This window comes from Kryptolebias marmoratus, linkage group LG3, assembly GCF_001649575.2.
Source record: "Kryptolebias marmoratus isolate JLee-2015 linkage group LG3, ASM164957v2, whole genome shotgun sequence".
Classification (NCBI taxonomy): Eukaryota; Metazoa; Chordata; class Actinopteri; order Cyprinodontiformes; family Rivulidae; genus Kryptolebias; species Kryptolebias marmoratus.
Window position 1 is genome coordinate 22,934,132 of NC_051432.1, and position 14,438 is coordinate 22,948,569.

At 41.3% G+C, this 14,438-nt stretch overlaps 1 protein-coding gene across 3 annotated transcripts; it reads left to right on the plus strand.

The window, feature by feature from the left end:
- Window positions 1–1,112: 1,112 nt before the first annotated feature.
- Window positions 1,113–13,657, plus strand: b3gntl1 (UDP-GlcNAc:betaGal beta-1,3-N-acetylglucosaminyltransferase-like 1). Of its 3 annotated transcripts, XM_017436378.3 has the most exons (12): window positions 1,113–1,509; window positions 1,916–2,032; window positions 2,132–2,231; window positions 2,626–2,690; window positions 3,569–3,634; window positions 5,121–5,216; window positions 8,398–8,493; window positions 9,262–9,386; window positions 11,834–11,969; window positions 12,071–12,139; window positions 12,237–12,311; window positions 13,281–13,657. In XM_017436378.3, exons 1-12 carry the CDS (start codon window positions 1,363–1,365, stop codon window positions 13,359–13,361), a joined length of 1,173 nt encoding a protein of 390 aa, XP_017291867.1. In that variant the 5' UTR covers window positions 1,113–1,362; the 3' UTR covers window positions 13,362–13,657. The 3 variants fall into 3 exon arrangements, with proteins under 3 accessions (XP_017291867.1, XP_037830942.1, XP_037830943.1); XM_037975014.1 differs by lacking the exons at window positions 1,113–1,509; window positions 1,916–2,032 and having other exon boundaries at window positions 2,215–2,231; window positions 2,626–2,694; XM_037975015.1 differs by lacking the exons at window positions 1,113–1,509; window positions 1,916–2,032; window positions 2,132–2,231; window positions 2,626–2,690; window positions 3,569–3,634 and adding an exon at window positions 3,788–3,970.
- The last annotated feature ends 781 nt before the right edge of the window (window positions 13,658–14,438 follow it).

Below are 14,438 nucleotides of genomic sequence, written 5' to 3' on the forward strand. Positions count from 1 at the left end.
CAGCCCATCCTGTTTTTCTGTCCGCTTACCAAGAACCTTCTCTGCTCCCGCTGCCAACATTAACAATGAAAAACACACTGATCTGGACTTTATTCACTGTCACAATACAGGCAGAGAACCTTATTCTAACGCATCATAAGGCTGCTGTTAAGATAAGAAGTTCCTCATTGTTTTTAACGTTTACTTAAAAAGTGACATCAGCAGAGTAACTGTTGTTTTCTGTTTTGAACAATTCAAATACAAGGTGTAGTCCCCCCAATGAGACAACAAGGAATCAAGAAGAAGCGTTTTGATGTTATTGTCCATAAAATATATTAAATACAAACAGAATTAACCTGTTAGGAAGTGGAAATGGCAAAGCAATTATAGGTCAGTGATGCAGAACGGTAATTTTAGCTGATAAACACAAAACTTAAGCTTGAATGAAAAACTATTTTGTTTAAAAAACAGACAAGAAATGACTAGGAAAATACAAACTGGATGCTGAATCTCACATTTAGATTTTAGTACAGCTTGTGCAAAATTTGTGACTAAATCAAAGCATACTTTTAAAAACCTTTTTTTATTTTTTTATAATTTTAGAATAAGTTTTTAGGAACTGAGTTATTCTAGTATCCATCTTAATAGAAAAAGGCAGATACAGATATGGTTCCACATTTACTTCATGACAATTTTAAGATCATAAATTATATACAAACATTTTTACAAAGATAAAAAGACACAAAACAGCCAAACCTATCACACAAAGAACATGTTTACCTTGTGGAAAAATTAAAGTTTTAAAGACAGCAAATTCTATTGTGATTAACAAAGCCGTCTTTAAGATATACATTAAATATAAAAAAAGACAAAAAGTTATCAAACAGTAAGCGTATTTATGTAAACAGATGCAAAAATGATAAAACATGCGTAACATTTGCCTCGTAACGCTTTATTAAGGAAAAGAATGCGATATTTTCATCCCTTTATTAAAAACTAAGATTATTCCATTACAATTTGGGCGCCATGATGACGTCACTATTCCCTATGACTGACAGCGAACGGAGCGAATCGAATGCCTGTCCGCGTTTTTTAGCAGCCAATCAGCGTCCTGGATTTGTTGTTTGCGGAAGTTGCTGCTCCGCTAACGTGCTTTACGCTTCTCGTTTCGGAAAATGAGCTCAAAACCCACCGCTAAAACTAACATAACACGTTTTATTGATAATCTTGTGGACTTGTATTCCTTTCATGTCAAGATGAGTTGCAAAGTAAACGCTGAACGATAATATAACGCACGTGCTCACCGCATGGCCCACTCCTCGACTTCAAATAGCCATTTCTGTCATGTTATATTTGAGTAAGTAAAGTGAAATCAACAGACACATGAACAGTGGGGCTCTGGAGCAGCAGGACGGGGGCTCGGAGGTGGACCTGAACCCACAGAAGCGGTTCCGAACAACAGAAGATGGAGAGGCGACAGAGACCGGAGGAGGAGGAGGAAGGCAGGAGGAGACGAGCGCAGTGGATGTGGTGGGTGAAGGACACCCACCTGACGTAAAGAATGAAGAAGCAGAAGTGTTTAACCTTGTTTACAGGGCGGGATGACTCATTCTGCCCACATTTATTATTATCAGTCACCGTTTGATAAAAGACCTTTTGACCCCTCTCGGTCCCGATGACGCCGTGATGCTCTGTTTTTATGTTGAAGAACAACTGATGTTTTCGTTTCATTGTTTCCTGTTGCAATATGTCACATTTACACGACCCTTTAGTTTAGGAAGTGTGACCTGTGGCACTTTTACTCATGTTCAGGTTCACTTCCCTCCTGGGCTTAACGTTTGTCCCAATTTGCGTGGTTGCTGTTTTTGTTTGGTTGCCAGGGCATCACGCGGCTGCACTGAGCGTGAACTTTCTGTCTGTGTCTTCCTGTGTTCAGAGTATCATCATGCCGGTGCACAACGCGTCCTGTTGGCTGGATGAGTGTCTGCGGGGCGTTTTACACCAAGACTTCACTGGATCCATGGAGCTGTCGGCGTTTGATGATGCAAGCACTGTGTGTTTGTTGGCTCGTGTTTGCTCATGTGCACGTCAGAATAGGTCATTTGTCCTAAACATCCACAGCGTGATCTTTCTCACTCTTCGTGTCCATCAGGACGACTCAAGGAAAGTGTTGGAGGGTTGGAGGGAAAAGCTGCAGGCGAGAGGCATCACAGTGGTGATCTCTGGTCACAGTTCGCCCCAACCCAGAGGAGGTCAGTTGAGTTAACTATTTTTCAGCCACCACTTCACTGTCTAAATACAACTTCCATGGGCAGGTGCTCCCTCGTGTCCCAGATGTTTAAATTCCCCACAATTAGGCAAAAGCGTGTGATGTTTATTAATTCTAATCTTACTTTATTTTTTTAAAAAAAGGTTTGAAGTCCTGTTGGGTTTTTTTTTTTTTCAAAACATTTTTGGATTTGCCACATCCTGGATGACTGATTAGCCTCTTAGCCTCAGATATTTTGGCACTACAGCACATAAAAAAAAGGCCTTGTACATAAAACTAAATGTTCACATTGTTTGTGACACAGCTTTAATGCAGTTGCTAAAGCAATGTGATGCAAGACACTCAAACAAAAATGTACAATATTATTTGTCTTTCAGTGGGATATGCAAAGAATAAGGCAGTAACTCAGAGTTGTGGACAGTATTTGTGCTTTCAGGATGCGGTAGGTGTGTTTTATTTCATGTTTTTTTATGATACACACAGTGAATAGACGCTTGCTAAATCATATCAGTTTATCCAAATATTTACACAACAGCTTTCAGTTTAGTTAAATATTGGCTGCTTCCTCTCATGACTTTCAATTAAGGGCCATAGAGAGATTCAAAATCTAGGAGCAGAACAAGGGATAACTCTGGGAAATGGGATTCAGCCCAAAGCTTGGACACTTCTTCGAAACATTTTCCAGCCCTTGGCGAACTCTACATGAGAAACCGTCATGCCACTGTTTTAATTTAGCCACACGGGCTCAGGAATCCATTGTTACTCAACTCAGTTCACAACTGTCTCCTGAGACGTAAACTGAAGCCGTGTTACATGCAGAGACAGTCGTATGTCAACGCTGCACAGAAACACAGAGGAGCTTGTCTCAGATGGACAGAAAGGCAGTGGACACATGTTCTGTCTTCAGATGAGATCATGGGTTAGTTTCTTTTTGGACTCCGTGTGTCACAGATGACCAAACTCAGTCTGGTTGTTTGGAGTTTTTAAAGCCCGTGTCTGTGATGGTACGGGGTGCGTCAGAGCCACTGATCTGCAGAAACTTCTCCCATCTGCCTCCATCTTTTCTGGATCTGTTTATATTTTCTAAATACAATAAAGTTGGTCAGTGACAGAAAATCCTTTCTGCTGTACTTCTGTCACATAAATAAAGAATCAAAGAATTTAATAGTTTTCAAATTTTTGATGCATTTCAGAAAAAATCTAAACTTTATTTTATAAACGTTCCTCTTTTTTGTGCTTAAATTGTTGTCAAGTATTGCTGAAGACCTTATTTGGTTTGTCGAGCTAATTCCTCCGAAATGTTCGTGTTTCTAACCGTAGGATGACATCATGTTGCCTCAGAGAGTTCGCCTCCAGCACGAAGCATCTCTCCTCCATCAAAACGCCGTAAGTTTCTGCTGAACTCATTGCTTATTCGCTTCCTTCCCTCCCTCTCTCTCTCTGTTCACCCCCCAGCTTCCTTTCTTTTCTCCTCACTTCTCCTGCTCTCGCTCCCCTCCTCTCAGTCTGTGGCGATGAGCCGTGTTCGTGCCGGGTGTGTGAGCGTGCGTGCAGCTGGCACACAGCGCACTGTGAGTATCCGGTGTTGCTGCTGGCTGTGGCGTGCCGGGGCAGAGGTCAGAGGTTAAAGGTTGTGTGTGTGTGTGTGTGTGAGGGGAAATGAGTAAGACTTCATGAAGACAGCAGGCTTGCTGCCCAGCACAAACAACCTGCCCTTTTCTGGTATGACTTTAATTTTTCATGGCTCTGGAAAAAAAGATGCATACTGTACTTTGTTTTGATTGTAACTTTTGTTTTGCCTCTTTTTTTTTCTTCTTGATGAAGTTCTTGTTATCGCCTGCCCCGATGGCGAAGGCGGAGCGATAATGTTTTTGCCCTTGTCTGTGTGTGTGTGTGTGTGTGTTCATTTGTTTGTACCTTTTAGCAAAATATCTCTTGAACCACTAAACAGTTTCTTTTAAAACTATCAGAAAATACTCACAAAGTCGGGTCGACATCTAAGACTGATTACTTTTGGAGTTAACCCAATTCAAGATGGCCGCCACAGCAAAGCGATGTTAGCAAACACAAGAATGACTTTAACTCAGTGAGTTTGACAGATATTGAGCTAAGATATGGTGTGGTAGTAGCTGAGCATCGTCCCCAACACGTACTTTGAGTTTGCGTAAACCCTTGGCAGTAACTGCTGGAGCCAACCCTGTTTGTCTGTTAGCAAAATATCTTATAAACCACTTGTCTAATCTCAAAGAAACTCTCAGAAAGTAATTATTGGATGTATAACTGCAGCTGATTAACTAATTTAAGTTGGTCCTCACAGTTTATTGACCTTAGACTTCATAAAAATGTCTCTAACTCAGGTCATTTTACAGATACTGAGCTACAGTTTGGTGTGGTAGTAGCTGAGAGTAATTCACAACAAATACTCCAAGCAATAACAGATCATTAACGATAACCTGAGATATCACATGAGATTTAACTCAAGTGGCTTTAACCTGTCACTTCTTATCATAAGATGATCTCAGACTAAAACTCTAACATGATGGTAGGCCTTTAATTCGTTATGTCTTTCCTCAGACATTACCTGGTTTGGATTAGAATTTCAGTTTATATAATTGTCTTCATCTATTATTTTGATTTATAATTTATTTATTATTTGCTAAATTGTATGACGTTTACAATGAAAAAAAAGAAAATCCGAGGCTGGAGTGACAATCTAAACATTTCGAGCTGAATTTGGAATTTGTCCAAAGTGTGTGTTATTCTGTGGCTTCGACGGAAATGTCTTTATGATTGAAGTTTTTTTTTCCCCAGGCAGTTAAAGCTACAGAAGCAGTCAAAGTCAACACGTGCATGTGTGTTTTTTTCCTGCTAGCTGATTGGCTGCCGAGTGCAGAGGCTGCCGGAGGGATCCACGGAGCGTTACACCCGCTGGATTAACTCGCTGACGCGGGATCAGCTCGTCACGCAGGTAAACACGCCAGGCGTTTGTGTTTAATCTGTACGCGGGAGGTCACGTGTCAGGCAGCTACCAGGTCAGATAGAAACAGGATGTATACCTGCTGTCTGCTGTTTCCACGGAAATGTGGAGGGTGGAGGCGCCATCACTTCTGCCCTCACCGTCCATCAAAGCCTTCGCAGAGGAAACAGGTTGTCCGCCGTGGGGGGGGGGCGAGGCGATATGAGCAGCTGTTGACTGGAAAGTAAAAATTAATGATAAAAGCTTTCTGGAAAGAGTTTCATCTTTGACCAATCCTGCAGCTGACATTTAAAGTTTTAGTGCTTTCTATGAATTAATAATAAATGTTGTTTCTGCAAACACATGGATGCCGTGAAAAAAATGAAAAATGGAACAAATCTTTACTTTTGTTGCTTGAATTCTTGTGATGGATAAAAAGATAAACTCCCGTAAGCTTTGATCAATGCCGCCTTTCCTTTTTCCTGACATGTTAGAGGAGCAACAAGCAGCCAGAAGGAAACAAGTGCAGGTCTCTGAGTTTAACGATGTTCAGCCATCCTTTTACCTCCTCAGAACACCCGTCAGTTTTACAACCAAAATACGTTTTCAGGTTTTTAGAAGAACTCTACAAGAAACACGAGCAAAGGCTTTAATCTTGATTGGGAGCGGGACGAAGACGGCTCAGTTTGACTCGGGTGAGAGTTAGAGCTGATGGACGAGCGTCAGGGCTGTGTGGAGCCAAGCCAGCATAAGGACTCATTTCTTGATTTTTTTTTTAAATAAAAAAGGATTTATTAACAAAACGAAGAAAACAAAACCAAAGGGAAAAAGGAGCGAAAAAGCATGAAGCTTGACCGTGGCGTGAAAAAACAAGAGCGACGGGACGAACCAGCGAGTCATGAGTGACAAAGACCAGATTATGGCCCAGTCCCAATACTCGCACTGCACCCTCTATCCACCCTCGTGTCCTTCAAATGCGCGTTCACGTTAAAGGGTTTGGGTGCGTAGTGTGTTCCAATTCTCCGGAGTGCTCTTTAGCCCCGCCCCCTTTATGTACTACATCTGCCCTTCGGCTAAGCCCGCATCCAGGCGGACTTCGGCAAAGTATTTACCCACAATTCATTGCTGCATGTGACGTTTAGAATTTTTATAGTCTTACTTTCCTACTTTGGCTTCAAGTTGATGCTGCAGAGATGAATAGAATAGAATATTATGGTTCTATTCAGTACATAGAATATTTAAAATAAAATTAATATAATTAATATCAATAATGAAAGGCAGTTTCAGTTATTACTTTTGTTTTACTGACATCATATGCAAACAATGAGAGGGCCGTTAATATGGAGGTTAAAACTCTGGAGTATGTGCAAATGGAAGTTCACCCGTTCTGATTTAAGAAAACACACCGTCGCCACGGATACGAGACAACCTGGACTCTCTCTGTGTGACGTGCAGGCGCTCCAACACAGGCTGCATTTCCACTCAGCAGACATTCCAGGATATTCAGATGATATTAGGTTTCATAGAGCATGAGAGTGAGATCATGCTGCTCCTTCTCCTTCATCTGTCTTTATTTGTGCTTTCAGGAAGATAAAATCTAACTTTGCTAAACCAGAGTTATAGTTGTTCTCTCTGTGTTTTTTTTACGTATAGTTCTTGACGAACACATCTACCCCTCTGATGACTCACGTTCACACTGAACCTCCGACTGAGTGTTTGCTGTTTTCCCAGAACTTATTCTTATTCCTCTTATTCAGGTTTTGGCAGCAGCTTACATCTGCAAAATGTTGCAATATTACAACACACAAGCCGAAAGACGTGGGTGGACACACACTCACACACTCTCTTGTTAAGATTCAGTCCAGCTGGTTAACTGGTTGAATCCAGATGTTTTGCACAATTTCCAACATCTGTGAAGGATTTCTGTTGGGCAGTTGTATGGTTTATTTTTTTTCCACTCTAAGAAAAGTCACACACACACACACACACACACACACACACATATAATCACACTGTGTGAATCCAAGGGATGTAGTTAGGGGAAGAAGCAGAACGGTGCGGACTGGCCTTCAGATTCATAAAGCAAGAACATTAACTGTTACTAAATACACACACGAAAAGAGGAACAAGATGGGGCGGGGGCCTGAAAGGGGGCCTGAGCACCGGCAGGACAAATGAGTAGCATCTGTGAGAAGAGAGGAACATACGAGCCGTGCTGTTCTGTTGCATTAAAGGAGGAGAAGCAGGGACAGCCATTAGTCAGAGATCGTGTGTGTGGGACGATGGACGTGTGTGTCCATCCCTCCCATACTCCTGTAACAGGAGGACAAATGTGTCTCTGTAGAACCTGGGCTTCTTCATAGGCATCGCCAAAAGGTGTGTGTGTGTGTGTGTGAAACTCTCAGAGAGTAATTTTTGAATGCGGGCGGTATGTATGGCTTGGAGACTAAAAGCTGTCAACTTTTGAGCATTTATCTGTTAAATAATCCACTCGTCTCTCTGGAATTGTCCAAACTGTTTGACCTTCTTCCGTTGTCTCAGATGTCCAATCTCTATCTGTCCTAACAAATTAAATCCACTTTAAGCTTCTTCCCTGATAAGTCATTTTCATGAGGCCTGTAGTTCTCTTTGTATTGGGACAGTGGAAATGCTCTTACCTCCACGATTAAACACTACAATAGGTGTACGTCATCGGACCGTTTCCTGTTTGTTTGTTTGCCACAGTCATTCAAGCTTTTTACAGACAGATTTTAGATTTTACCAAGTTTTAATAATGCGCCGGACAGCTCAGAGCTTCAGTTTTGGCAGTTTTAGCAATCTCCTTCGATGTTTTCTTTGCTTCTTGCAGGGCAATAATTTGACTCTTTTAAAACAGAGTTACATATTTTCCACAACCACAGGATGTGCCTTCTGTTACATTTGACATAAGAAGCTCCTCACTGCATCAGTTTGGGTTTTATAACCTGTTGCCAGCTGAAACAATCATCACTGCTGAGCGTTTCCAGGGGGAGACTCGTACCTGTTCACCTAGTTAAACCCAGATGTTCACTTTTGCCAAAAAGGTTGTATATAACCAGACATTAGATTCAAATCTATTTCCTGCACTCTGTTGCGTTTGGCATGTTCTTCATGAATAATGGTTTTTATGTGTCTCAGCCGTCAGTTTTATACTCTGACTGGTTTTGGGTTTTAGGTGTACACCTCTCACGGGCCCACAGTTGTCATGCCAACGTGGTTCTGCTCAAGAAGGTTGTTCCTGAATGTCGGGCCGTTTGACGAGGGAGGCAAGGTGAGACTTCACTCCTAAACTGTTTCCGAAACCGCCTCCATGTAGTGTCAGTGCAGCACAGCGGACTTTTCCAACTCTGACAGCAAACGTGTTCAGAATCAGAAGAACAAACACTTAGTTTCTACTTATGTTTAAATCAGTAGTTTCCAAACTTTTTAGGTGCAAACACACAAAATAAAAGTGACAGAGGCTTAAAACCTTGACCATAACTGGTTGAAATATATAGTCCTGTTGGACTCAGGCTGACCAGAGTTTCTAAACCAAAACCTTTAGGCTGAGCAGCTGCTCCAAACATCCTGGCATTAAGACATCGAGATCGAGGCTGTTTGGTTTTATGGAACAAAGAATCGATCCGGAGAGTCTTTTCGGTAAACAAATCATACATCACAGATTCTTCTTTGGTTATACGGTTGTCTGCATGTTTGTGTGCACTTCCAACGTGCCACAACTCAGTCAAAAGTCCCTCGGGTTCGCTGAAAACATTTCTCCAAATATAAATTTATATTTTTGCCACCTCCATCAAAATGTTCCTTAAAAACTGTTGATGGAAATACGCCAGTTCTGCAGACCCTTCGAGTCTCCCATCAATCAGCTTTCCTTTGCCTGTTTTTTTTTTCATTCTCTGAAGCAAATGTATATCAAAAAGCTGTTATCCACAACCTATATAAACCTCAGTATTTAATATTTTGCCTAAAGCCAAACGGCTGTGATGACTGACGGCGGATCTTTGCTTCAAATATCACATTCCTTTCACTTCTCTGTCACCAGGGGCTCCCGGAGGATCTGCTCTTCTTCTACCAGCTCCTTCGTCGAGGAGGCTCTCTGTTCAGGGTCGACCGGTCCCTGCTGGTTTACCGTTACCACGAGAAGGCCACCACTCATTCTGTAACAGAGTGAGTCTCAGCACACACCCCCATCTTTCACACACACACACATGCATACTTGGGCACAGTGTTGATCCTCCACCTACACACAGCTGCCCCTCAGAGTTTCTCATGACTCTCACATGCAAACATGCACACACACACATACACACACTCAAAGTAATCTTGAGATTTTCAGACTTCGTTTTTGGAATTCTAGTCATTTTCCCAGCATTAAAATGAGGAATTTCAGCCCCGTCTTGTCTGGAATGTTCAGTATCTGTTTGCTGCTGGTCGCGGGGAATCGGATCCTGCTGTGAACAGAAGTGTCAAACTGACATTCCTGCTCTTGCCCGTTCCTCGCCGTTCGGTGTCTGCAGGTTTGCATGTGTGTGCGTGCCTTCAACTGTTAAAAACCTGAGAAAAACATCTTTCCTTCCACACCTTCACTCCCGTCTGTCCTTTGAATCCCTCCTTCCTTCCTCCCTCCCCAGCCCTGCTCGTATATCTGCCCGTGTTGACGCACTCCTCCACCAGTCGTCTTCCTCTGGTTTTTTCATCTTTCATCTGTCTATTTTTGGAGGCCTATTTCAGGCATGTCTACTTTCCGCTCTCCCCCCATTCTTGACGAACACCCTCCCCTGTACTTTCCTACCTACTTCCTCGCTTTAATCGAAGGAACCATCATCTTATTTCTGTCTCTCATACGTGAATGTAATCATCGATGACCTTACATGGGGTGAGAAGTCAAACAGTGACTGTTGTGCGAGGCTTTTTCACGAAAACACTGTTTTAAATGTGCTCAGAAGGGGTTTGTGTGTTAAATCTTTGCCATATTGCTGCCATGTTTTGGAATCAAAGCCTTAAAAAAAAATCCACAGCAAAGAAATCTTCTGGAGACCACCCAGGCTCTGTGATGGTGCTGGTTTTGGGGTTTGTTTGCCACATGAGGCTCGTTGGGAGACAAAATACGATGCTTGCTTTTAGAAATGAACGATGAGTGCTTCCTATAAATGTGTATGTATACTGTAATTACTCAATATCAGTGTCAGGATGTGTGGAGGAGGTGTCAAGAGTGCAAGCAGTAGCTTCAGCTTTTAGTTTTATTAACACAGTGAATGGCTGACTGTTCTGCTAAAAATGTGTGACTGATAAGGAAAACGGTGATGCATCTCGTAAAAACAACGGCAGTTCGGAAAAATTACATAAAGTGGTTTTAAAGATCACACCTTATAAACCTGAAACCATCAAATTATGTTACTTTCTATTCTTTGATATAAATGGTTTTGTAACAGTTTTAATTTAAATTATTTTGCCTCCGTTTTTGGCCTTATCTCCACTCACGCAGATGTTGAATATGGACAGCTGTTCCTTTCAAACCACAAACATGACATGCAGATGTTTTCTGAACCTCTGCTGCTCGCGTTGCTTCCAGTGTTGAGAAAAGTCTTAAGTCCAGTCCTGAAAGTCCTCATGGTGTCAGCTTCACAGACAGAAATAAGAGAGGAGTCTGATAACTGAAAGCTCTGCCTCCCGTTCAACCTTCAGAAACTCCAGGAACCACAAGTAAACCTGCAGTCTGAGGCCGAAGTGCTCTGTTAGGAAAATATGGAGCAAAAACATCTTTAATATCAGATGGAGCTTGGTTGTTGAGAGCTTTAAATGCTAAAAATCATAAAGTGAAATTGGATTTTTAATTAAAAATCAAGCATGAAAACCAAGTTTATTCATTTGCTTTTAAAATGTTGAACGTGTTGAGAAGCAAAACAGGTTTCTTTTGTCTTTTTTGAGAAACTTTACATCAAACTGCTTCCTTTAGATGTGCAGAGAACACGAACTAACCTTTAGATGACGAGTCAGGAAAGACGATGCTTCTTGTCAAGAAACTGTGACGCTTAAAACAACTGCAAAACTAACATACAGACATATTCACAGTAATATTTTGATTAGTGAGCTTTGGAGATAGAAGTGTTTGTTACAATAAAACAGACTGTTTCCTGTCGATAGTGTTGAAGCTACACTAACTGCATCATGGCTGCATGTCCGCCATTTTCATCAACGGAGCCAATTATTGACTTCCTAAAAATGGAAATAGGTAAACTTTAAAAACTTATCTGACTTAATTCTAACAATAAACATAAACAAAAATAACACTGGATTTTAGCTGGTTTATGCTTGTCTCTTATAGGCCAGCTGAAAACCTTTAATTTCACATAAAAGAACTTAAAGGACAATTTTACTTCAGGTTTAAGGTCATTTATTTACATATAAACAAAACACCAAATGAGTTATGGTTGAATAATTCTAGTAACTGTATGAAAAAAAGGGCCCTGTGCACAAAAGCAACTTTAGTTTTTGGACACGAGGCAGCGAATGGTTCCGATTTAAGACGTGACAAATACTTCTCATAAAGCGAAACAAATATTAATCCAGACGAGGCGTCTGTCACGCCGTAACTCTCTTCTCTCCGTCCCCAGAGAGACCATTTGGAAGCTGCGAGTCGACTTCCTGCAGGAGAGAGTCCTCAGCCAATGGGAAAACTTCACCATATGGAATGCTGGGAAACAGGGTCGGAAGCTGTACCGAAGCCTGGACCCGATCAGTCAGAGGAAAGTATGTTGAATTCAGATGTGTGACCCTGGTCGAGTCGTGCTGCGTTTTCTGGGTTTTGTGTAAAGTGTGTGTCAGTGTTCAACACCGCTCTGTGACATCAGGTCAAAGCTTTCTGTGATGTGGATGAGAACAAGATCCAGAAAGGTTTCTACACATATGAGGAATCCAAGGTGAGTGACTGTGGATGTCGAGTACAACAGGTTTCGTTGTGATCATATTTACAGATTACGCTAATATTAGCTTTTCTTTTTGTTGCTTTATCTCCAGGAAAGACCAAAGCCTCGAATCCCGATCCTGCACTACAACGATGCCACGAGCCCCTTCATTATCTGTGTTAAACTGGTAAACTGAAAGCATGTTTGCGTGTTTTTTGTTTGTTGTTTCTGACCGCCAGTCCCTCGGGTCTGTTATCCAGCTTAACAACATAATGATTCAGGGCGTGTGCCCAGCACAGGATGTAAAACACAGAAACATGTCAGGAAATGGGCAGAGACAGCCGCCTGATCTTTAATCACACGGTGCTTGTGCAAACATTTGATTCTCTAAATGACTGTTCAGAATGTGTTTGTCATGGTTTCAGCGGACTGTTTGCTTAGTTCACTGGGTTTTTTTCAGAGGATAGTGATATTTAGATTTAGATTTAGCAGAATGTCAGTCATCCAGGACACGGTAAATCCAAAAAAGGGCTAAAAACCAAAACAAATGGGACTTCTATCCTGTTGCTTCTCATCGCATCTCTTAAAGCTCCTCGGATGAGAAGCGAAAAGTCTTCAGCTACAGAACAAAAGTTCAGTTGTTTTTGGTTTTTAACCTTTTTTTTTTGGATAAATCAAGAATTACTTGTTTATCACGCAGCCAGATTCAGATCTAAAGTGACCCCACCTAAGGGGTCTGCTACAGTAATTGCTCAATTATGGGAGCTGGGAGAGGCAATCAGACACGGGACAAGGAGAACTGGACTCAATCACGGTCCGATTTTCTGCAGCACACACACACACACACACACACATAATCACCTGGATTCAATCAGACATTTTTCACCCAGATGTAAAATGACTCTAATAGTGAACCTTTCTCTCAGGCTGTAGTTCTTCACTGCGTGTTCAGACATCTTTACTCTTTTTATAACATTTGGTTTAAGTTTAGTTAAATAAGAAAACACACAGAAAAAGAACCCTTTCACAGATATGGCAACTTAAGTCGCTGATACACGTTGTTTGGTTGAAGTTTTTGTGGGGTATTTTTCTTTGTCTTTGATCAAGTTTTACTTTGACTGTGTTTATTGTGCCGTTTTTTTTTTTCCATTTGTAGGACATGACAGAAGGTGTTCTGGAGGAAAACCTCAACTCTTTGCAGCTGAAGGAAGGAACAGATTACTACCATTTCAACTGACTGCAGAATGATGCAGAAAACCACAGCAGCCCTGCAGGTTAAACAGGGTTATTTATGAAACACGTCAACTCAAACTCAGCAAAAGACTGGTGACTGCTGTGGAGTTGGAAGGTATTTTAGTGGTTGAGGAGTCCATTTTATATGTAAAAAGATGTGAATAAGTTTAAAGTTGTAATAGTTTTGCTTGGCAAAGTTGGCAGCCCAGATATCTCTGCTTCACTCTTCAACCACAGGCTGGGGTTGTTATCTTTGGCTCTGCTTGTCGAGGTTTTACAATAAATTAGTTTTTGGGTAAATGTGTCACTTTTTTTTATTACTCCTGGGGATTCCCTTTTTTTTTACTGATACAGCTCTTTTGACTTTAACACTTGTTTATCATGAACTAAGTACTATCAAAGTTCCCCACATGGTTTTTCATTCGGGCATTAATGGGAAATGTCCGTCTTATGTTATTGCTTAAATACAAACAAAATTAAAGGCCTAGATCTTTTTTTTAAGGACTGCATATCACCCGCAGCCTTTCATGCCAGAGAAAAAACTCTCGAGAGACATTTCTTTGATCTCAGTATTGTGTTGGGAACAACTCTCAGCGACTACCACACCACATTTTAGCTCAATATCTGTAACATTGAATGAGCTACGGCCATTACGCTACGGCGTTAAGTGATTTTGAATCATATTGTTCAAAAATGCATAACCTCTGTATAAAGTTATTTAAAGTCGGCAAAATGGTCAGAAAGAAGTCAAATGCAAAAACAATGGTGTGTTTTTACACAAAACCCTTTGGAAGACGGTTATTTGTTGTACAAAAACAAGACAGTCCTCAGTGTTTAGCGTGATAAAATGTTCCCGTGTTTCTGATCCTGTGTGGACTGCACTCAGTATTTGCTCAGTTTTATCCAAGTTAACGGACGTCTCCTCACAGAAGGTTCAACTTATTAAGGGTGGGATATTTTATAACCGGATTTCGAAACGCTCCTTTTCTGATGCAACTGCGTAAAATCAGATACACACACACACACACACACACATCTGCTACAGATGAACACAGATGGATTCTGGTCAAATTTGTTTCCC